The sequence below is a fragment of the Trachurus trachurus genome (assembly GCF_905171665.1).
Source record: "Trachurus trachurus genome assembly, chromosome: 21".
Lineage (NCBI taxonomy): Eukaryota > Metazoa > Chordata > Actinopteri > Carangiformes > Carangidae > Trachurus > Trachurus trachurus.
Genome location: NC_139899.1, coordinates 11970420 through 11994882, shown reverse-complemented (window position 1 = coordinate 11994882; position 24463 = coordinate 11970420). Strand labels below are relative to the sequence as shown.

The window sequence follows — 24463 nt, the reverse complement described above, 5'->3', positions numbered from 1 at the left end:
TACAGCAAGGTTGAATGTTTCCTTACATGACATTTCAAATAAAAAAATATGTCTGAGCCATACATTTCTGTTGGAATGTTAATACTCGACAGTGTGGGAGAGAAAATTAATGAAGTGGACGCTGAAGTCTTCCATAGCAAGTCAAACCTAACAAACACTAGTAGCTCCTTTACGCAACGTGAAGCGAGTTTCACTGCAGGTCCTCCTCACCACACTGGAAATAATAACAATAATCCTTCAGATAACTGTTTCAGCTCTGGATCTGAGGTTAAGAGTCCAGACCACAGAGCCCCACAGAGTTAACAGGTTTCAGAACAGCTTGTTTCATGTCACTGGACTACATATGATATTACATACGGTGCATCATGTAGCATATGTTTTGCAGGAACATTTTAGCTGATTCATCATTTTTCATTGTCGTTTTAGCCAATGTGCTGGGAGCTATAGTTTTTGAAGATATTATTTTATGTCTCATACTGTATTTGTACTTTCCTGCTGAAGAATACTGAATTGATTGATAAACTGAATGACTGGTCACTGATTCATTTTCCTCTACTTTCGATCTCTCAGGGAGGTAAGATCCCCATTCGGTGGACAGCGCCAGAGGCGATTGCCTACAGGAAGTTTACATCAGCCAGTGATGCTTGGAGTTATGGCATTGTGCTTTGGGAAGTGATGTCATACGGGGAACGGCCATACTGGGAGATGTCCAATCAGGATGTAAGTACAGTACTGCCAAGTTGCCAAATTGATTTCCTTTAGCAGGCAACGTCTGTGTGCCGCACCCACCATTGCAACAGTGCTGCCAGCTTGGCACATGTGACAAGTTTCATTCTTAGGATGTAATTGAGGGTACCAGCAACTCCCACTGTTTTTAATGAGATGTTTAGATTCGAAGTTCAGAGTTGTGTGAATGTATGTATGGCACGTAAGTGGGAAACCTTGTCTCACATGAAGTGGGACACACCAGGCTCCCTAGACAGAAAATACTTGTAGCGCCAAGAAGTCAGTATTTCAGTGTTTTTGAAAGGATCTAAAACATGTAACATTATGATTGTTGACAATGACATTTTCAAAATACTTCATTATAAGTATAACCCCTATAGTAAAAACACCAACTAATGGAGTTGTTTTAATTCTGTATAATAATTATGGTATTTATTCTATTCTATATCTCATCCATTATTTTCTCCTTAATAAATGAAGGTAATAAAGGCTGTAGATGAGGGTTACCGCCTCCCCCCACCAATGGACTGCCCAGCTACCCTCTACCAGCTGATGCTGGACTGTTGGCAGAAGGAGAGGAACAACCGGCCCAAGTTTGAACAGATAGTCAGCATCCTGGATAAACTCATCCGCAACCCTGGTAGCCTCAAAATCACGGCCAACACCACATCCAGGTAAACCTCACACAAAACTTTTATTTGTTTTGCCCCCCAGTCTTTGTTGAGTTCCACAGCAGAAACGGTACATCCATCCTAGCTGTTCTTCTCCTCATTGCCTTTCTCTGCTTGGCTTCCCATATACCTTACAGTACCTGACTTACAGAAAGCTGGCTCCAGAAAGTGCTAGAAAGTTTTCACACACAATGTTATTGCAGAGCATAGCACTTGCTGCTCTGCCATCGTAATGCACTAGGGTAACAATGACTGTTGCAGTTTCATTTCCATAAACGGAGCACTCATTATTCATGTAACGGACAATAATAAAAAAAAAAGGGATACAGAAAAGTGATTTTAGATTTACATTTGCTTCTCCCCTGGTGCACGGCTGTTTGTTTTTGGAACCAGGCAGCACAGAAGCACAGCATAAACACTGCCTTCCTGCTTCTTGTGTTTGCATGGTGTTCTGTGGAAATTAGCTCCACTTAATCACCACCCTCCTCCCCTTCTATTTACAATTTCAGTTAATATTTATTTTTTCTTTTGCAGTATTCTCCCTTACTTTTCCCTCCTTTTTACTTCCCCCCTTGGACTTCTGTCCTTTGTTGGGACCACCGTTATCTCCCAGGGGGCCATGGGGAACCAGAACAACCCATGTACAGTTGTCAGTTGTGTCTGGGTAGGGAGAAGGGGCTGGGTCTGCAGCAGACGGTCACGGTATTATGGAGACGTCAGAGCTCATAACATTGACTAATGATTTCTTAAGAAAGTGAAAATAGGTCCCTTGGAGTTTGCATGTAATTTTCTTGATTGGCTTTTAACACTGGGCGAGCACAGGCTGGCCGACGGAGGCGGCTGTAGTGATTTATGAGAATGGTGCGTGCATGTGTGTGTGTGGTGGAGCACAGTTGCACAGCAGGAGCAGCTGCACTCAGCTCCACACACCTCGTTTGTTTCAGGGCTGTCCTGACTGGCTAATGGAGTTCCCCCTCCTCCACAAAGCCCAGACCAAAGCCTGGGATTGGGGTAGAGCATCTGGAGACTTTAGGGGTAGGACCTGGTCAGAGTTTAGTGTCCCTGCATGTGGATGAAGAGGGACTGGAGTCAGTAGGCCAAGGTTGGCCACCAGAGACTAATTATGGGGCCAAAAGGAGTCAAGTCAGGGTTAGAGGCCGCTGTCTGTCCCATTGGCTTTACGGGGTGTCTAAAACATATGAGATCACAGGTCATCCTGTTTTAAGGCTGAAAACCTGTCTGTATATGTGATTAACAAAGCACAGCCTGGCGGTACTAAAGCACAACTGGGCCTAGAGCTCATTCTAAATAGATGTCAACCAGCGTTAATATGCTGTGGTCAATAATGTGCTGCTACAGATGTAGCCAGTTTGGACTTCTTACATAATTAACTTTCTCTCCATGCAAGACAAAATGAATGGTGACAAGCCTCTGTGAACATGTAACAACAAATCAAATTTATAATATTACTCTTCTACTTAATTTTCAAACAAACTCTGTCCAGGGGATAAGAGGCTTTGGATCATTTTCAGTAGTTAGGTCTGTGCTGGAAATGAGGTTGGAGCTGAAACAAGAGCTAACCAGCTTCCTGGTAACGGGCTTGGGAGAAAGTAACAGGGACCGGAGCCAGGAGCTTCACAAGGAATTCAGCTGAGATCTACAGTATGTATCTTGGCCTGTAGGGTATGGCTGAGACTGGGAATGGAAATGAGGTTTCTGATGGTGAAAGCAAATCAGGTAAGGGTACTGAAGAGCACCAACATTAATGCAGAGATATGAATATATAAGAAGATACAACACATTGCAGATACAGCACATTGAAGGCCAGTATCATTTGATTAAGTAGCCGATTACTAACATTATGTCTGTTTCATATGCAAATAAAGCTCATACTGTATACACAAAGTCAAAAACTCTTGAACAATGGTAAAATTCTACAGTCAGACTTTGGCCAGTGATATAAATACAGCAGACCACCTGAGTAGTATTGATTAAAACTTCATCATATTCATCATATCCAGCAGAGGCAGATGAAACCTCATCACCATCTATCAAAATTTCAATTAAAAGGGCTGACACTGGCCCTGCACATCAGTCTAACCCCTCCTAAGGACACCATGGGAATAGTCCCAGTAACACAGTGAGAGGTGAATTCCTCCCACACTGTCCTACCCACATGAATCTGTTCATGCTCGACTCCTCATCCACCTCATGCCTCCCTTGAGAGCTCTAAAACAAGAGACTACACTGCTCTGGTTATTTAGAGGTCAAAAGAATGAGATATTGAGCAAAAGAGGGGAAGGGAAATGAAAATAAGAAGAGGGGGGTGATTTTTTTACTCTCTCTGTGGTGATCTTCTACTTCCTTCTGTTTGAGCAGGTCTGTTGTGCGATGCTATATGCTGTTAAGTCCACAAGGGGTTTTGAAACCCTCCTCTGCCATGAGACAGATGCTTTCTTTTCTCTTTATTTTCCCCTTCATCACATCCCTCTGTTTCTCTGTTTCCTTTCGCATCATCTTGTCTCCTGAGCTGCTGTGAGAAGTTGCCGAAAATGTAACAACAAAGGAAAGAAAGAAAACGATAAGGGAGGGGAAACAGGGTCATTTGCAGTTTACCTCTCGGAGGAGACAGGAGAAGTGGAAAGAAAGCAAAGGATGAAGGACATGAGATCAGAGGAGAAAAAGAAGAGAGGGGGTACAGAAGAGGAGAGGATCAATAATCTGAACATCCGCATCACAACATCCCAAAACATACAATATAAAACTGTCTGACATTTTTGAATTTGTGTCCCAACTTCTTTTTCAGCAAATGTAAATCAGTCACACCCATCATAATCACTCCTTTATGCCCCATTAACACAATATAATGGTAACTATATTGCTGCATTTTGTTTCTCATTAGAATAATAATACTGTCCTCTCTGGGAGATTTACAGGCTTCCTTCTTTTCCCCTAATGCAAACCACCCCCACCGTCAAGCCCTCAATTCCCCTCCCCTTTCCTACAAACCAGTCTCTCCAGGGGGTCCTCGGGGACCCTCAGCATTTTGACAGGCCTCTGATCTGGCAGGAAAAGACTCAATCTTTGTAACAACACCCACTTCACTGCCTCAAATGCATCGCTTTTTCCTTCCCATTTTTTCTTCCTTTTTTCCTGCCTCTGTTGGAGATGTCATCTCACTTTTGTTGGCTCAGTGTGCTGTTTCTGACATTGCTGCTGGATGGAAGCTTGATGATCTGTTGTAAAGTGTTTTGATTTTGATCCTTTGAATCAAAATATATCATATCAACATGAAAAGAGAATAATTTGTACCACTGCAACAAGGTGCATCACATCCCTAACCTTAAGGATGATCATCAAAAAAAACTGAGAAGACTTTTGCACTTTTACAAAATGCTTTCTTAAAAAGATGAAATAATATTCATATCTATGTACATCAGTCATACACATATACTTGCTAAACCTTTTTTAGGTTTTTTAATGCTTTAATGAATTAAATACTCCTTATTCCATGAAGGTGTCCTAACCTAAGTAATATCTCCCAGATATTCCACACACATAAATGCGCACAGTGGCGCCAAACCTTCCTGCCAATCCAAGTCAGTCAGGCGGAGGTGGACTTCCTGGTATTCTAACCAATTTATTTACAAAGCTATGAATAGCGTTCCCTCAGGGAGAAATGCACTTTTTCTGTTCAGTCCTGTCCTGCCTTTTTCTCAAAGCTCTATTCCCCTGTGTATGTGCATGTGTGTTTGTGCTTCTTCTGACGCAGGTGCCTTTGTCTAATCTGCAAGACAGGTGCAGCACGTCCTTAGAAAAAAACAACAACAAAAAAACAGAGTGGCCTTGCAACCCAGTTTTAAATGCCGCTCACAAACACAGCAGTAACCACACAAAAGTGACTGAGCCTACCTGTTATTTGGGCATTTTTTAATTGATCATTGTGTTTTAGTTCCTGTTTGACCTAATGTGCTTTGACCTAGTTTATCATTTCTTGCCTTGATGTGATTACGTTTCACAATAGAATCAACCACATATGAGTAAAGTGCAGCATCAGTGGTAACATCAGAGATTACTGATAAAGTAGTCTTCAGCTTCCCACACACTCTCCAGCTCTTGCTCCTGTATGTCTGTCTACCTCTCTCATCCTTCCTCTTCCCCTATCTTCAGCAAACATCAATCAGAGCGACCAGAGTCAGAATCAAAGTGATTCCTTTACCCTCTACTGTTGACTGAGCACACTAAAGCCCAACGCAGTGCATTTGATTTGATTTGATCCAATTGAAACCATCAAGTCTAATCAAATCTAATACAGCATGTTTGCCTCATGGTACAGGAAACCATAATGAAATTAGACAGAAACGAATGCCGCTTTTGTTAGTAATCTTATTCTTGAATATGTTAAAAATATTATTGAAATGTTTTGTGTGACTGTTTGATTTCCCTCCCCGTACTCAAAGCCCAAAGGCACTGTGCAGATTTGTGTCTGTATGTGTGTGTGTGGGTGTGTGTGAAACACAGAGAGAGAGAGAGAGAGAGAGAGAGAGAGAGAGAGAGAGAGAGAGAGAGAGAGAGAGAGAGAGAGAGAGAGAGAGAGAGAGAGAGAGAGAGATGCCCTATCAGATAAAGAATTATTTCTCTTCATAGGACACTATGCACTGTATATTAAAATGCACAAACCATTAATTCAAGTAGAAGCAAATATAATTAGTCCTCATTCTTATTGTCACAGCTTCTTTACTCCTCTGCTATGTCTTCTGCCAAGTTGAATTTATTAAGGCTAATACACAGGCTGCTGCTGCTGCTCACATTGCATTACATAAACCCTGTTTTTCCAACCTAGTGTCCACCTGTAGACTCTGACTCATATTGAAGGGTGGGGGTATTTTTGTCCCCATTCTGTTCTATGCTTTCTTTGTGCATGCTTCAGGGGATGAGGTCTGTGCCCAGACAGTAACTATCACCTCTATGACAACAGCAGCTGCAGTGGCAGTACGGTTAAAGTGTCAAGTGGAGTGACCTTCCTTTTCTGAAACTATGTTGTTTTACTAGATGACAACATTACAGGTCATTGCTCGAAGAAATTAGTCTTTGAACAATAGTCGATGACGTTATTCCTTCCTCTCTCTCTCTTCTTAAGGCCGGCCAACTTGTTGCTGGACAGGAGCAGTTCAGAGGCCCCCTCCATGGGGACGATGGGTGACTGGATGGATGGAATGAGGACCTTACCCTGCAAGGAGGCCTTCTCGGGGGTCAGCTACAGCTCCTGCGACACCCTGGCCAAGACCTCCACAGAGTAAGGCAACAACACACGCAGACACACACATTCTGTCTATTCATGTCACTACAGGGACCCAGTACCCGTGGCAAGGCCCAGGAACTCGAAGAGGCTCTTGGTGAAGTACACACGCACACACATACACACACACATACTCTTGTTCTCAGCAAGTAAAGAAAGCTATACAACCATTACTAAAAGTGTCCAGATGAGACTCATGGTAACTCATAATGACAGGGCTTTAGCCACGCTCTCAGTGTTGCAAGCACAGTGACCACAGTGGGAGAAGGTGAGAGCATGAAAAGAAAGAGAGATAAATAGAGAGACAAGACACTAAAAGAGAGAGAGAGCCTGGGCTGCCTGTGGGATCCATGAGGGAATGAGAGAGAAGCTATTGCGGTGGGAATAAGAAGCGAGATTTGACAAGATAAAAGAGTGGAGTGAGAGAGAGAGAGACCATGGAAAGACAAACAATTTTGTAGCTGTCAACTAGGTATGCAAAAATATGTCACTCTCCAGGAATCACATTTGGAGAGCTCACTCAGCAACTCACAACTCAATGTTCTGTCCAGGTTGAGTATACTGACCTGGGTCACACTGAGTATATGATAACATACTAATGTCACGCTGACCATATGGTAACATCAGTCATTGTTCCATCAATCCCATACTCATTTGAGCATATCTTCTAAAATATACAGACATATAAAGCTAGTTTTCTATGGTCTATATTTTGTGTAAAAAAAAAGAAGAAAGCAGTGCCCCACTGATTTAGATGAGTGGTGGCTTTAAGACAAATGAATTTCAAATATCTGTATTACTGTTCCCCCTAAAACATCTTAAACATCTGCTCCTGTCAACCAAAGCATGGTTGATATTTTCATGGTTTGATTTAAGCAGCTCTGGTTTCCTAAACATAACAATGTGATGGTTTTGTGTAACGTCAACACTGATTTTACGTACAAGTCAAGGCATGTTCACACATCCTGGATGTCAGAATTGTTGACAATGTATTTTGTGGAACAAATTATTTCTGTACAAAGGTTTTTTTTTGTTTTGTTTTGTTTTGTTTTTTGTGGTTGTGTATAGATCTTGGAGGGAAAAACAAAGATGCAAGGTATTTGTCACATCATAGGGTTTACTCTGAGACGAAGCAGAGGTATGTGAGCCTGTTGACAGGATCCTCAGTCTGAAAAAAAAAGGTTCTGACATAGTGGATCAGGTTTTGGCCAGAGTCCTGTACTGGCAGGCTTAAAGGAATTTTGAATCCCAAGCACAGTGATAACAGACTTGGACATTATAATTACGAGCAAACCTTCAGATTTACAGTTCAGAGTGCAGCAACTTGAGAAATATCAAGGATACCGGGCTAGTTTTAATCTTTTTGTTCTTTTTTTCTTTTGTGTGAATTTAAAGTGCAGAAACCTCCCTCTCTTTGTCTCTCTCTCCCTGCCTCTCTTGCTCTGTTGGCTCACTGCTGTTTTAATTGATGTGGAATGTGACCGGGTAAATAATTGGACATTTCTAATTAATGTGATCAAAGGCAGCCATTCACTGTGGTGATAGCAGCAGCTGGGGCAGTTGGGAAAGGGTGGTCAGTACTGCAGCTATAGCTCTGCTGTCTATAACTTACCAAACCACACATCAGCAGCAATGTCAGGCTGAAGGTGTTAGAAAGAAGGTGGAGGACACTTGTCTGGAGTTCAAGCTTTGATTTCTTTCTTAACTTATTTTCTGTGTTTAAGTTTCATTCTACATTTCTGTCTGTCTGGGCTACAGCACAGTAGATGCATAGTTTTTCCTCCATGCATTCCTTGTGCAATTTAATCAACAAATACCTCCAATCAATGGAACTTTCTCCTCTGTCAACGTGTTACAAAAGAAAATAGCTCACACTGCAGAAATGGAACAAATCCACATTTGGTATTTGCAAAATGCATTAGAGATGCACTGCAGCAGAGTAACCTCATATTGGAGAAATCATATTGACCTACAATGCTTTTTCTGTGGTTAGGTGCTAAATTGGATCACAGTGGTATTAATCCACTGAAGATAGAGGCTAAGACAGCCAAGGCTAGCTCAGCTACAAGGCTAGCCTTGGCTGACACCATGCATTGCTCAATACAGATTGCTCTATTGATTTGTACAGTCTTAATCTAGTTCTTGATATTCAGCACAAGGCTTGGCAATGCTGTGACCTCTGAGGAGCAGTAATCATACTTGGCTGTAGCGTGCTGACTCATCTGCTGGAGTAATTGAAGTCCTTTTTCAAGACGGGACGGGATAGACAGACCAGGAAATACCCCATCATTAGGACTATTTCCTTCATCTGCGCAGGGTGCATGAAAGGTTCATTTCCATTATTTGATAGAGGAAGTGATGACTAACTTGACTTATCTGCTGAACAAAGAAAAGAAGTCTAAAGTGTTCAAACCAGCAGAATTTCTTGTATAACACCACCCTTGGCTGGTATCAGTTGTCATCACTCACATAATAATGCTTAAAGAGAAGTAAACTGTAACTACCAGAAACCAAGAAAATGCGTATCGCTGACACTATTATACTAGTATTAGGTTTTTATAATTAGATAACCTCTATTTGCCACAGTATCAACAGAAGCAAAGGTCTGGCGAAGTTGGTAACATCATCTGACTTCCAAATGGCCAGCTGTTCATACTAAGTACTTATTTTGATTTATTTAGTTTAAATCTGGTATGCTCCACTTTTATCTTTGTAACCATAATGACACAATGCCCACAATCCACGCACAAAATAAGAGCCCACTGAGGCAACGAGGAGAACCCCCCTAACTCACATGTTTATGGTCCGGATGGCAACTGATAACAGGCAAGTAATGGGGTGATAAAATTTGATGCGGGTGGTATGTACGTTTCAGGGTCTATACAACGGCTTTGCGCTTCTCTGCTAATCATGACAGGGCCAACAACCCTTTGTGGTACAGGCTGTGAAAACACGCAGCATCCCCTTCCTTTCAGCAGATCAAAAAGTGACATTACAAATGAGACAGTTACTTGTGCCCATGTGTATTTGTAAGTTGACACAGTGGTTGTGTTTATTTGCTTTCTGTTCATGGCAAACTGATTTACAGCAGGGTTCAGTGCTAACCAAACTGCAGAAAAAACCCCCAGTAGAGGTATTGCTGTGGGATGATGGGAATTGTTAAGTCAACGATGTGACACGCTGTAGAGGGAAACTTTCAACTGCTAATCCGTCTCGTGTGATGCTGTGTGTGTATTTCTATATGTTGACGACGTATCCCTGGTTCTGATTTATAATCATGTCGCATGTGTTTCATGTTGTACTCGTTAATTGTAGCTTATTGTTTTTTCATCATGACTGTCTCTTCTTGAGATGATTCATGCAGTTTTCCTGACAGTAAAACATCCCGTCTGATTAAGATGTGGAAAAAAATAATTTATGCTCATCACTACTCATGCCATAAGGAGAGTAAAGTGGCTTAACATTGTGAAACACAGTTTTTGAAAAGATGTCAGCACAACTGCTTTGACTCTAAATAGGACTGCACTGAGGCTCAGCTGGCATTAATTATTTGTATGTCAGTGTTTCAGATGTAGCTTTAAATTAATCGTATAAGTATAGCTGTAATGATGCTGGAACAGTGTGTTGCACACTTTTTGGCCGAGTTTAAGAACATCTTTAGTGACTGTAATTTCAAGTTTATCTCCCTGTTGTATAATATCACATTGTCTGCAACTTAACACTGTTTTCTCATCACATAGGATTATTATATAAAAAATGTGTTGTATTTGCAATTTTTTGAGCTGTATTACTTTCAGCGTATTGTGTATCATATACTATTATTTGTCAGATTAATGGTAGATTGTTATTCTTTTGGATAAGGGCTCTCTATGAGGACCAATAAATATGGGATTTTCTTTATATTTCATGGTCATAAAAGTATTGCGTTTGTTTTTTATGAGCATCTTCCCTTCTAAAGTATACTGGAAGGTAAATCCAAATGATTTAGCCTGAATTATTACAGCTTTAGTGTGCTTTAGATATCCTCCTAGTGATAAAAAACATTGATGATTTCCAGTTTCATGTGTTAACGTTGCCGGGCCTGGCTCTGTCTCAGTAGAGTGGTTCTGACGGAGGTCCACGTCACACCCGCCACTTGCCCAGAATGGGAGCCATCCATGGGGATCACCACTCTCTAACGCCCAGCTCCTCTCCGCCTCCTCAGGCTCTGGATGGTGGGTGGAGTCTGAGGGTCAAGGCCCCACACCAGGGAGCAGTACCCGACCTCCAGAATCACTGCTAGGCTTTCACTTGTCTGATATGTAAAGGGATAGTTACTTTATATAAACTCACAATATTTCATGGTACCAGCATGCAAAGGAACATTTCAAACAAGCAGAGTAAAGAGTGAGTGGTGATATTATTTTGTAAATGTGTTAGTCGAGTATTATTGGTAATTACATCGTACATAAAAAAAAATATGGCATTGTTAATGCATGGATGGAATCTGAGCTTTGAAAAAACTAGTTATTGGGAAATACACACTAAATTGTACTGTTTACTTTTGTGGTAACTATCCCTTTGTATTGTGACAAAAAGTGAAAGTCTGTGATTTTCTGGGTAGTTGAAAACTTTCTAAACGGCTTTCCTTTTCTAAATGTCTTTTGGCTGCTTTGGCAAACTAAATCTTTTGCTTGCAGATAATAAAACTCTATCTGTGATGTATTTCAATAACACCTACAGAACTGTTATCTGTTGTACTGTAGAAATACCACAACTCCAACTGCACCTCCACTGCTTCTACTAATGCAATGTTTTTACTAGACAAGCAGAAGAGATGAGTCTCTATGTGCTTTGACTTCTTGTTTACTGTAATGTACAATAATGCTGTGTGTTGCTCTGTATGTAAAACACATTTAAAGGTTGTTGCTGTATCTTTCAAATGTGCTTCTGTTTGAATTAAGCTGACTAACTACTGTGTGCATTTGATATGTATGATACAAGTGTGAAACTGACTCTATAGCTCTAAATGATTTAAACTAGTCTCATAAACAAATGTGTTTTGCTACACTTGAATGCATGTAGTAACTAATAATCTCTGAAGAGTTTTTCAGACTATTAACAAGTTAACAGACACACCTGAATCAAAGTGTTATATCCTGCACCAGATCCAGTGCTGCTCCTCTCCACATACACCTGCCCTGTCAAAGAAATCCAGATCAGCCCAGGAAAACTAGGTCTTCTTCTCTACCACTGGGGCTCATGCATGCAATTGTTTCCTCCGCTGACAGGGTCATAATAGCAGCTGTCAGTGTAGCCCCACAGGCCCACCTCCATGTTTGTTAGTGATGGAGAGTGGAGGCGGTACAGCAGCTCATGCCCACACACACATATCTCCTTCAGAGATGTGGCAGCCCAGTGGTCTTCTGGGAAATGCGGTCCTTTGTGAGTGACAGCTGCATGGGAAGGTGGAAGGAGCAGCACTGTGAGTGTGTCATTAAAGCCATGTGTGTCACATCCTCTATTGCTAACACACATTTTTTTCTCTCCCCATTTTCCCCCTCTGTCATGTCTTTCACTCTTTTGCTGTGTCCCATTTTCAACCCCGGCCCCCTTTCTTCTCTCTCTCTCTCTCCCTCTCTCTCTCTCTCTCTCTCTCTCTCTCTCTCTCTCTCTCTCTCTCTCTATCTCTCTCTCTATCTCCTTCACAAATCAGGGATCTTAAAAAGGTTGGAGTGACTATCGTAGGACCGCAGAAGAAGATCGTGAGCAGCCTCAAAGCCCTAGATTCCCACACCAAGAATGGCCCAGTACCTGTTTAAAAATTGAACCTGTCTTTCCGTCTGTGTTAACAGACTGTGGTTGTTAATTGCACTCTAACACAGTGGCTGCGTATCCAAGCTAGAAACAGATGGAAATGGGGGGGGGGGGGGGATGTATGATTCAGATGAGGGCTTTCATTGTTTCGTTGAAAGACGATATCAAGTCCTGAGAGAGAAACAGGAAGAGTTCAGTGCAGATCTGCCAGCTGGTTAATTGGCTGACTCTTCAATCCTCCATCCCTCCATGCCCAAGATGAGATGCCTTACAGACTAATAGGAGGGTAGAGAGAGCAGAGGAGAGCCAAGGAGGTCCACGAGACCTGGTCGGTGATTCAAACTGGGACTGGACTGGGATACGGGGCAAGGACTGGACTAACATAAAAGCCGGAGCTCTCCATTATTGGCTAAGCTGGATAGCTCAGTCTTCCCTTTACAGCTAATAATGGACGGGCATGCTCACAGTCTCCTCCCACCAGCCTGTGGAATGAGGCGGTGAAATGGATGAGATGCCTTGTGTAGACAAGCATGGCAGACAACAGCAGCTCACCTGGATGTGGGCCCTTCCTGGACTAATGAAGTCTGAGGCGTGAGATTTTCTTGTAGCTGCCTGCATTTCCTGTCTCTATCCATGAGAGAGCTGAGCTGGTATGAACACACCAAGACAATAACCGAGCCATTTTTCTCTAGCTCTAACCTATAGCATTTGCATTCAGTAGACATGTCACATAAAAGCAATAATTATGATAATCAGTTAAATAGTCTGTAGTATGGAAGCCATGAGTCTGTCACATAATCTAACGAACGCTGTGCTCTGATGGTACAGGGGCCATAATGCACTTCACACACACAGAATTTTCCTTTATGGTGACATCTATGTTTCTATGTGCTTAAGAGCAGATATTGTACAGTTTTAGTGCTGTTCCCTCAACCCAATGCCCTTTATGTGAAATCTCAGGATGTATATGTTCACTCTATTTTCTCTAAGAAGGAGAAACAGATAGAGAGATGGAGCAGATCCAGGAACTGAGAGAGCAGTTGAAGATAGACAAGTGTGAGAGAAAGCGGGAAGCGCCGAGAGAGAAATTAGAGAGCGGAAAGATAACTAAATTGAAGCAGTGTTATTCAGGCCTCTGTTTCAGATGTTGTGTTGAGGAAGTGTTTTGAACTAGTCGTGAGTTTGTACTTGAGTTTCTTCTTCCAATAGGGCAGGTTAGAATCATGAAACCCACACAACACCAGGTATAATTTACTTTTCCAAGCAGTGGATATATTCTCTGTTCAGCCTTTTTAGATTATCACACTGCTTCTCCATAACCTATAGTCTGTTTTGGTCTGAATCCATAACTTATTAACAAAAGCTACATGCGATCTGTCATTTTCTACTTTTGAATTTGAAAATTTGCTGTAAAAAGAGTTTGATCTAGTTTAAAAATTTGCTCTTAATCCATAATCCTGGTGTGTTAAATGCAAAAAGTAGAGTGCCTCCTGTAGCTTGTGTGTTGGGTTGGTTCATGGTGGGATCACCAAGCAAAACGCTCCAAGTTTTACTTGTTTTCAACCTTCAGCCTTGGTCTTGTTTTTCTGTGTTCTCATCAGGGTATGGGGGTTTACCATCACTGCCCAAAGAGTGCAAATGCCCTGAAAGAGATGCAACACTTGCAAGAGATGATTGCTTTCTGATATATCATTCGTCCAGGATGGGATTTCCTAAAGGCACCTTTAGAACTTAGATGACTTTTGTACAATGAAGTACATATTAAAGATGCTACTCTCCTGCTTTGATGTCACCCAGTCAATCCGTCAGTGCAACACATACCCAGTATTTCTACACTGGCACTTTGGTACTTTGTGCTGTTGGATGGGTTATATTTAACCACGAGGATACATATCTTTAAGCTTGTTCTCAGCACTTAGTACAGAATATTTGAGCACTTTGAATGGAAATGTTATTGCCTTGGCTATAGACCTATGGACAGGGTTGATTTTTGGTGCTTTTGGGAAACCCAGCCCTGTTCAGTGTATCAGTTGGTCCTTTGTTACTTGGTCTACCTGTGGATGCTGCTGTTGCTGCTATGTGTTCTAGTTAGCATGTACATAATGTAAACCATCGTAATGATAGCAACTAGCGCTACAGATCCCACTATATGTACATGGCCATCCCTCTTTGTAAAAATGTTTGTATGTATAAAAGAACAAATAAAAAAAAATTGTGCAACATTTTAATTAAAAGAAAAGAGACAAAAATCATCTGTATTATATTTTATCTTATTTTGAATTATAATTGTCAGCTTTGTTTGTTTTTTTCTACAATAAAAAGACAATTATGATTACGTTATTATTTATTTGTTAACATTATACAGCGCAATGTTGATGTCTTTTTTGTAGCGTACAGTAAATTATGTGTCAATGCTATCTGTGTTTTGGTTTTTGACTTACTTTATAAACCTGGGACATCTGAGAGAGCAATACTGTTATGCACCCTATATCCAGATCCCTCATTTTCTGTCTCAAGACTGACCTGTGTGTCTGTGTGAGAGTTTACGTGTGCAAATGTAGATGGCCTTGTCTACTAATTGTAAAATGATTTGTAGTGGAAACATTTATATTTTTATAATAAATATTCGCAAAATATTTTCCAAAAAATGGATGATGATAGACCTGCTCCTGTGTTTTCATTTTAACAGATGATGATGTGACAGACCCGACACTAAATGTTGGCTTTTCTTTTAACTGTAATTGTGTTCCCATGTGTTTATAAGATCAGAAGTGGAAGTGAAACACTCATAACTCAGTTGCCATATTTTTTATTTTAGACTCCATAGATCAGTCTGCTGGCACATCTTGCCTCCAGGATAAAAGATGAAGAAAAACTGGAATGTATAACATACAGGACAGGTGTTTCAAATAACAGAGGAGGAGTCCATAGAAAGGTCATCTATAGCCAGGGAGGGTCTAAATCTCTACACAGTATACTATACTGTAGATATTTTAGTTTTCACAGTTTCTTAAATCAATGTGTAAAAAATAAAGGTATAAAATTATCATATTTAAAGTTGTGGTTGAATTACCGTTATGTCGAGACTTTTCATTTTCCAACAACTACTTGAAATGTCAACCTGATCTGTGGTTTTGCTCGGTGGCTTTGACAAATTTTTATAAAAGAGGCTGATGTGACTTCTTCCCTTATGAGAAAAGAACATGAATGTAACATGTCAAATCAAGTCAGATTTTATTTGTAAAGTGCCAATTCACAGCTGAAGTTATCACAAAGCACTTTTCAAATAGAGGTCTAGAGCCTTTCTTTGTAATAGTATTCACAGAGAGACCATAATTCCCACCAAGAGCAAGCAATTGGTGACAGTGGCAAGGGAAAAATAAAACTTACTTTCGAAACACAAACGAATAAACCAACAAAAATGTTTTTTCTTGTGTGTTTTTTCAAGAGGCTGAAACCTTGAGAAGCAGAACTGGGTGGCAGCAACTATAAGTTTTATCCACCATGTACACACAAATGGAAGATGAAGCTGTATAATTAGATCAAATTATTATGTCTACTTTGTCAGGACTCCCACAGACATTTTTCCCCTTTCTTGTGTGTTCGTGTCTTTCATTTCCCATATGCATAAATATGTTTCAATATCAATGTTCTGTCTTGTCACAAGATGTGTTCTCACTACCTTTGATTCCACGTGTTAGGACCTACTACACTTTGTCCACAAGTCTTCCCACATCTGTGAACCAGCCTCCAACCAAACCACTTCAGTCTCTGTTTCTAATCCTGTCCACCATGCTGCCAGCTCCCTATTTCCTCGGCCACATCTAATAAAGCATCTTGTTTCCGAACACGCATAGTTAGTGGATTTGTTGTATGATTTAAATGTGGAAGATCTGCCTTTTCTCTCTGTTTGCCAACTGGGAGGGGTTGAGATGTGTCAGAGAGGGGAAAGAGTGATGGTCACTCTGCTCAATGCTGAAAGGCAGACACTATCCAGATGCTCTGAGGCAGATGTGCACATAGAGAAAACATGACATTGCCTTCCCCAAGTCAGGAAACAATGAACACAGTCTATGCTTGACAAAGCCACCAATTCAGCCTTGTTTCTTTTTTCTTTTTCTTTTTTTTTATTATCTATGAAACCTCAATCTAAATCCACCAAAAACAGAACAAGGGTGGAAGTGGGGGAGGGAAAAAGAGTGAAAGTTGAGATGAAACCTTAGAGAGGGGGATAGAAGGCAGGTGTGCTGGAGGTGCAAAGCCTGTCAGTTCTGTCCAACTAGATAAGAACTTTGCCAACAATGGCATACGATAACACAATAACGCAGGAGAAGATTAACCACCATTCATCATCCTGCTTGTCAGCGCGCTGTTGAAATGCGCTCCCCTAGCTGCTGCAGATAAAGGAAGCACAGTTCCACTTGGAGAGTAATGATAATGAGAAAACAAAGTCTTGATGTGTAAAATAGATTTCCTACTTTAAACAGTGGTAATATGCCATCAGTAGAAATACAGCTCTGCAATAAGACATTACTCCTCTTACCACATTTTTGACAACACTTGTTTATTCTATACGGTGCTGGGTGTCACAGAATCATCACTGACAATGGTCTTCAACTTGAATTTTATTTGCACGAGGCCTAACCATCTCTTTAACCCTCTGCAGGAAGGAGGAAAGGAAAAAGAACACAGGAAAATAAGCACATGTCATTTAAAAAATATTGACTCAATCTCTAAACAGTGCATACAGACCTAAAAAAAATGTTCCTATTTGTTCCTTCTTTTTTTAGTCTGTTTTTTGTTACCAAAACGCCTTGAAAAAAAAGGGCTAAAAAATACATTTCACAAGTATGAGAATTAATTTTTCTTCATTTTTTCCATGGCTTTTCCAAATCAGCCAATTAGTTATCTACTTTATTCATTCATTTTATGTATTTATATTTATTTTTAATCATACAATTTATTTATTTTTAATTATATTTAATTTATTTATTTTTCATTATAAAGCGACCTTGGGTTTCTTGAAAGGCACTACCGTATATAAATTGAAGTCATTATTATTATCCTCGTAATTTTTACCTACCTGTTTTTTTTTCTCTTCAACTTTATTGAACGTTGCAATAATTTTTACCTACCTGGCTAGTCAGCAGCCATGCTGATGTGACGTCACTACGTATCGCGGTTAGTTGGTACCATTGGTCTGTTTCTGTGGACAGTGAAACACTCACCTGGTGGCTGCAGGTCAGTGTCCAAATGGTGCGTGAAACACGCCGTTGCCTGTACTTTCGAGCCTGGTACAGCGTCCAAACCGTGCAGCGACCCATATACAGTAGGCCTACAGTAGCTACAGGTGGAAGCAGCAGTGACGCAGTGACGCAGTCCACTACTCAACATAATCAGAAGACAGGTGTGCAGCGCGGTTCCTGGAGAGACGGTCGGCAGTTTGAGAATTAGACTACACATTCATCCAAAAAATTGGTATGTTCCAAAAGTAAATTATCTTCCCTTAAGGTTGTTCCCGTGGGATATGATCAGAGCCATAGGCATAGGCCTATAATATTTTTTGACGCATGTCTGAAGGATTTACTGTTGCCAGGACATGAGAAGCTAAAGCTAGCTAAAAACTTTTCTGTGGATGGATGAGACTGGATGCGACAAGAGGACAGCGAGGGAGGGACATGATGGAAATGGGGATAACATCAGTGGACTATCTACCTGTCCTATTGGAGAGCTGCTGGATGACTGCTACTGACTGACTGTTTTAGGTGGATACCAGGAGTCAAGGTAAGACATTATTTCCTTGAAATCTTGGAGGTTTGCATCAGCTGTGGCCTCTCGCTGAGGACTGTGTGTTGACTCACTGATATTAGTTTTAGGGCAAACAATTGTGGCTCACTAACCCAGGGCCGGCTCTAGCCATTTTGGTGTCCTAGGCGAGATTACCCCCCCCCCCCCCCCCCCCCCCCCCCCATAATAATAATAATGATCATAACGCTAACATAGCAGTGTATAGGCCTATGTCCCCTGACCCTGCGATACACAACGTGCACAACTAGCTGGGGGAAGACATGAAAAAAATACCCTCTGTACAGTCATGAGAACAAACAGTTTTTTTTTCTTTCCCATTTGTGGCCATGGGCTATTGCAGATCTTCAGTTAAACGAGTTGTGTAGGTACAATTATGCTGTGGATGCTGTCTGATTGTCCAGGTGAGGTCGGACAGGCGTGGTCATAGTGAGAGAGAAACTGGTAAACTTTATTGCAGTCAATGCTGATGTTAATGTCAGACCTAATGTGCGTGTCTTTGACACGTTGGTGAATAGTGGTTGTTTTAGTAGCATAGCTGATATGTTTAACCTTCTGAACTATCCTCTCTGTCTGACCAGTGGGTTTCAGCGTCCTTTCCCTGCAGTGATGTGTCTTTATCACGGTTTGAAGATGTGAGCCGGTGTTGGTTGGTTCGACCGCTCACTGTTTTTTGCGTCTATGTCTTTCACTGTCAATCGTCCACTGTATCTACCCTTCACGTCTCTATCTCCCACTATCTTTTACTCTCTGTCTCTCATGGTCTTGGTCTGTCTCTGTCTACGGGAACCAATTCCATGCGGTCATAGGTTGTGATTCAAAACATAACACTGAACCTTTTTTTATTTTGTTGTTTCCATTTGTTGTGCCAGTTGGCCTGTATACAGTGAAAATCCATTTAATGAATTATGCTAATTTGATTGACTGCTTCATATCTCTGGTAACCTAACTACTTTAAACCCTTCCCTTCATCATGATTATGGGTCCAGAGTTTGTTTATCTGAGTTTTGACTTGTTCAGTCATTTATACCAGAGCACTGTGTGAATTTATCCAGTTCTTGAGAAACATTTTTACACCTTTTTGCTGTTTGTATTTTAAAAAGCATGTTTAGTTACTTAAATAGAGATGATGGAAGAATTCCCGATGGACCGCTGCTTGTATCCACATCTTTCTATCGCCTTTGTCTCCTGTTTCCTGTTAAAAAACTGCCCTCCAGCTGTGTGCAGCTGCTTTGAAAGACCCTGCTCCATGTTGCAAACTCATAATGCTCAGCTCAGCCTCACTGTCTGTTGTGAGGCTGTTACCCTCATGAGCTCACTAACTGGGTTCATAGGTCACTGATAAAGGGCCACGATGTCATGTGTTAATTACCATCGTTGCACACCATGTTTATCTGTCTGCAGAAGTGGACTGCGGAAGAATTAATGTGTTGACCTCCAGAGATGTACAGAATGTGCATAAATAACAGCGCTGACAGTAAGTGGGTGTACATATACATTGCATTATATCGCAGGGAGCACAAAGCTGTCACAGCTGCACTGTCCAAAAATGAACAAACTGATCTTTAACACTAGCATTTTTCAGGGTTTGCACTGTTATGTAGCTAGTGCTTTGAATATGCCTTCACTCTGAAGGCTGCCATGACAAAAGATTTCACCTTCTCACCGCTGCCTGACTTCTATATTAAACTGCCAGTCATATAAATGGCTGCATTACAATCTTAAATAGTGTTTTAAACTCACTTGAGTGCTATTTGACAAGGTTTAGCATTAAGCAGTGCAAGTTGTGACTAACTGACATGCTCTTCCCTTTGATGACACTGTTCATTATCACATAGCCAGCCATACAATCCCATATGTTCAGTGTTGCTGCTGCTGCTGTTGGTATGAGCTCTTCAACATACTGTTTCTCCCTCGGCACTTCCTACAGTACAGAATGCCGCCAAAGAGATAGTTTAGTTTGTGAGCTTTGGGCCTCACTATATTCATTCATGTAGCCTAAAGCTTTCTCCTGTGAATACAACCGCTGATTCCTGTTGTCTGTGACCCCTGGTGAGACTCACTGCTGTTTTTTTTATACGGTTATACAACTTTTTGCTCCTGCTAGTGTTAAAATTAATCTTCTGCATCTTCATATTGTTAATCCTCTGTACATGTTTTTACTTACAAATCATGTTAGTATGTCCCACACTCTTGTGGCATGATTGGTGTGTGACACAAAATACTGGAAATACCCCCCCAAAAAAGGGACGGCAATACTTGAACAGCACCATGTCAGAATACTGTCTCCACCACAAACAGAAAAGACAGATGGATGTTTGTTGTTGGCTTTGTACTGTCTGTGCTCTCAGTGGAACCTATAAGCACACGGTGACTCTTCAATCATTTTATTACCAAAGTAACATGCAATGTTATCATCACGGCACACACACACACACACACACACACACACACACACACACACACACACACACACACACACACACACACACACACACACACACACACACACACACACACACACACACACACACACACACACACACACACAGGTCCCAGGACTGTGAGTGCTACGACCACTTCTGTCACTTTGACAAATGATGCCATCACAAAGGGAAGTGAAGCTAACACTGCTGCTTCCTCCTCACCACTGGTGATATGGTGAAGAGACAAACAGGATTTATTTTCTTAAATGAAACAGGTTTCCAGGTGTCTCAAGTGAGATGAACACACACAGAAAACAATGTTGTAAATGTTTGTGCCACAAGTTCATCAGAAGAGCAAAACCTCCACAAGGGTCTTTCTATGTCAACAATAGGTTACCGTGTTTGCACTTATTCCACTGTGCCTCACATGTGGAGCATCATTCTATTGGCATTGGTGGTTTATCAATTTATTGTCTATCCTAGATTAATTGAATTATAGTTATTTAATATAATAGGTGTTTTGCCCCTATTGATGGAATATCCATAATTAAAATATTGACATCAGTACTTCATTCATCAGAATTTAGTGACAGTTCCAGCAAATATGACTGAACAATTGTTACCAACTGAAGCTTTAACCTACAGTAGTTTATAATATTCACAGTAGCAGTTTCACATGTGGGGTTGGTTTTCTTAAACTCTGAACCATGTGAGCTCTGGCAAACACAAATATCTTACACAGGTGCAAAGGATTCTGTAGCCAAACAGAAACTTGTAAAAAATCACAAAAAAAAGAGAGAGGAAACCTTTCTTCTAGGATTAAGCTCAAATTTCCTTTAAAACAAATGAAAATGGCTTTTACACACATCCATGGTTGATATTATCCTGCAAAAACGTTTTTATTGCTCAATTAAGAGATTAGAACTTTACAGTATAAGTAAACACACACACACACACACATTTTTCTGACCATACATGAACACACATTTTGATGGTATTTTGTGGTTGTATTTAATCATAGTACATTTTATTGCATTTTGTGTTTACCTTTACATTCCCATGAATTCACCTCTAAAAAGTTGTATATCATGTTAAGCCTCCACAAACCCCATTAAAGTGTGTGGAGCACAGCCCAGAACCCAGTATGAGAATGAGAGTGACTGTAATGATACCTGAGGAGGCAGCACTATTACTGCTCTGTCTCTTAATCTTAATGGCTGAGGCGAAGCTATAGAGCTGCTGGTGCTGCTGCTTGCTGTTGACACCGTCGTCCATACCGGGGAGAATTGATTTTTCATGAAAGCCAAGTGATGTGGAGGGACCGCTGGCCCTCTGATGCAGCACTCTGTCATCTCTCTCTCTCTCTCTCTCTCTCTCTCTCTCTCTCTCTCTCTCTCTCTCTCTCTCTCTCTCTCTCTCTCTCTCTCTCTCTCTCTCTCTCTCTTTCTCTCTCTCTACATCTTCACCCTCATTCTCTGTTCTCTTTTGTCTCCAGTGTTTTTTTCCTCTTCATCCCTCCTCTTTCCTCCTTTCTTCCTTTCTTCTTTTAAGTGCCTTTCTGTCTTTTCTAATCTTCTCGTCCCCCTCCCTCTTCCTCCTTCAAGTCAGTTCTGCTTTATTGGCAACACGTATTCATTAAGATCATTTTATATTCATTAGCAGCTTATTAGTAATAATTAAACAGAAGTAAATTTCTTGCTCTATTTCTCCCCACCTCTCTCTCCTTCCACAGCAGCAGGCTGGAGGATTACATGATGAGATCATGATGCTAAATAAGAGCCTGATTTCCTCTGCTGTCACAGCCTTTGCATCATTCACATGAGTGAATTTCACACAGTTGAGTGTGATAATCTTTGTTTCTCGAACAACATGGCTTTTGTTTACTTCATACCCAGCTCTCACTTTTTTTTTTTGCCAAATGTTGATGGGATTTAAAGGTGAATGTGGGAAACGGAGCGAGTGAATTTACAGACCTCCTATTTATGTCTCTTGCATTTCTCCACAAATACAGTAGGTGTATACAGGGAAAGGCTTTGTGTGTGTTTGCACTGACACACATACACGGCAATAGAAAATGGGTTTGTTGTTGCACGTCAGCATTTGTGATTTGGGGTCAGTTTCTTGACATGCAAATCACAATGGTAATAATTATAATGCTAATAATTTCATATACATACAAGTGGAGTTAAAAAATAGTTATATTAAAGTATTTACCCCTTATGTAAATGTACCCAACATTATGTGGTTTGTATGTTGGACTTTTGCATCCTGTTTCTGTATAGACAATGCGCCTAACAGAGACACATAATTATAATGAATTCTAGAAAAAATTGCTATTCTATACAGTAAATGATAATTGATAAATACAAAGTAATGTGTTGGTAAATAAATTGACTACCACCACTTGCTGACCACCTGAAACACTATTGTGAAAGTTATGATTTTATGTTGTGTCTCATTGCCATATTATGTGAAAAAAACAAAAGACAGAGATCTATTAGGGTTTAATTTAATCTGGCTGACATTGTTTAGAACATTTATACACTCAAAAATACCCCCACCCTCGCACCCCCCTTCTTTCTCTCTCTTTCACCCCTCTTTTTGTCTTTCTCCCTGTTGCCCCATCTTTCCATCCACATATTACAGCCATATATCACCAGGATCAAACCCAGTGTGTCAGAGCCAGTGACAAGCTGATTTACTGGTGGGTTTCCTCAGTGTCTGTGAGTTTTATGATTGAGGTCGAGGGCCATGGGCACAGGGATACATTTCTGACAAGGTCTCTTTTTGACTACTGGTGTTTCTCACTTTTTTCAAGCCTCCTCGCTCAGCTTGACCCCTGTGAATTGCAAGGCCACATGTTAATGCCACTTTGACTTAAACAGCTGAGTTCTAGAAGATGTCACAGCAGCTGCTGCAGAGGTTAACGAACAGCCGTATTTATTCCCGTGTGGGTTGGCGTTTTTTGTGAAAAGATCTGCAGCACGTTTTGACTAGAGTGGCCAAATTCAAGGAAACAAGCTGCACAGCAGTTGCATAAAAGGAAATGCAGCTCCTGTGGGAAATTTTAGGGTTAGGGTTATTTCAGATTGAGTACTTAATTTGCTGGATTTGCTGTCACATTGGTTTGAATGTGAGGTTGTCACATGACACAAATGAACACCGAAGCCCCATAAAGGCATGATTAACACCTGAGATTAACATGTGTGAATGAGTCAACCTTGCCATGAGTCAGCACCTGTTGTTCTTTAATTTGAAGAACAACCATGATAGACTCAGATTAAAGAGATATGACTCATCACACAGCATCTGTAAATCGTAAGAGAACCAGCAGGTCTCAACATTCAAGAATCATTTCTTTCTTATTGCTTCTTACATGGCATTAGAACTTGTAAGAAGAGTACACCTCACTGCCACAGGCCATATCTCCACTACTATATAAATCATCAAAATGCTGCCTTTGTGTTTAGTTCAGTGCTTTGTTGGATGTTTTAAAGTAAGTGCTCTGCAGAAGATTCTGTTTGTGTTGTATCCTATCTTTATATCCTGCTCCAATGACCTTGTTCCCTCTATTTCAGTAGCAGGATAATACAGTTCAGTTCAGTTCAACTCTAAAAGCTTCATTAGTCAATTTAAGGCTAAAGGTTTTCACTCATTGGAGCATTTACAGTTAGGGATGTCCCGATACCACTTTTTCACTTCCGATACGATACCGATATTGCAGCCTTCAATATCGGCCC

General features: G+C 40.8%; 1 protein-coding gene across 3 annotated transcripts in view; it reads left to right on the top strand.

Annotated features, from left to right (window-relative positions):
- The window catches only part of epha3 (eph receptor A3), a 98432-nt gene extending 83352 nt beyond the window's left edge, over positions 1-15080 (top strand). The window contains exons 14-18 of one of the 3 annotated variants that reach the window (XM_083997237.1): positions 571-720; positions 1207-1400; positions 6538-6693; positions 10796-10910; positions 12392-15080. In XM_083997237.1, the coding sequence (XP_083853363.1) occupies positions 571-720; positions 1207-1400; positions 6538-6693; positions 10796-10874 (579 nt within the window). In that variant the 3' untranslated portion in view covers positions 10875-10910; positions 12392-15080. Of the gene's footprint in view, positions 1-570; positions 721-1206; positions 1401-6537; positions 6694-10792; positions 10911-12391 lie in introns of all 3 variants that reach the window. The other 2 variants (XM_083997236.1, XM_083997238.1) reach the window with 2 other exon arrangements.
- Positions 15081-24463: the final 9383 nt, after the last annotated feature.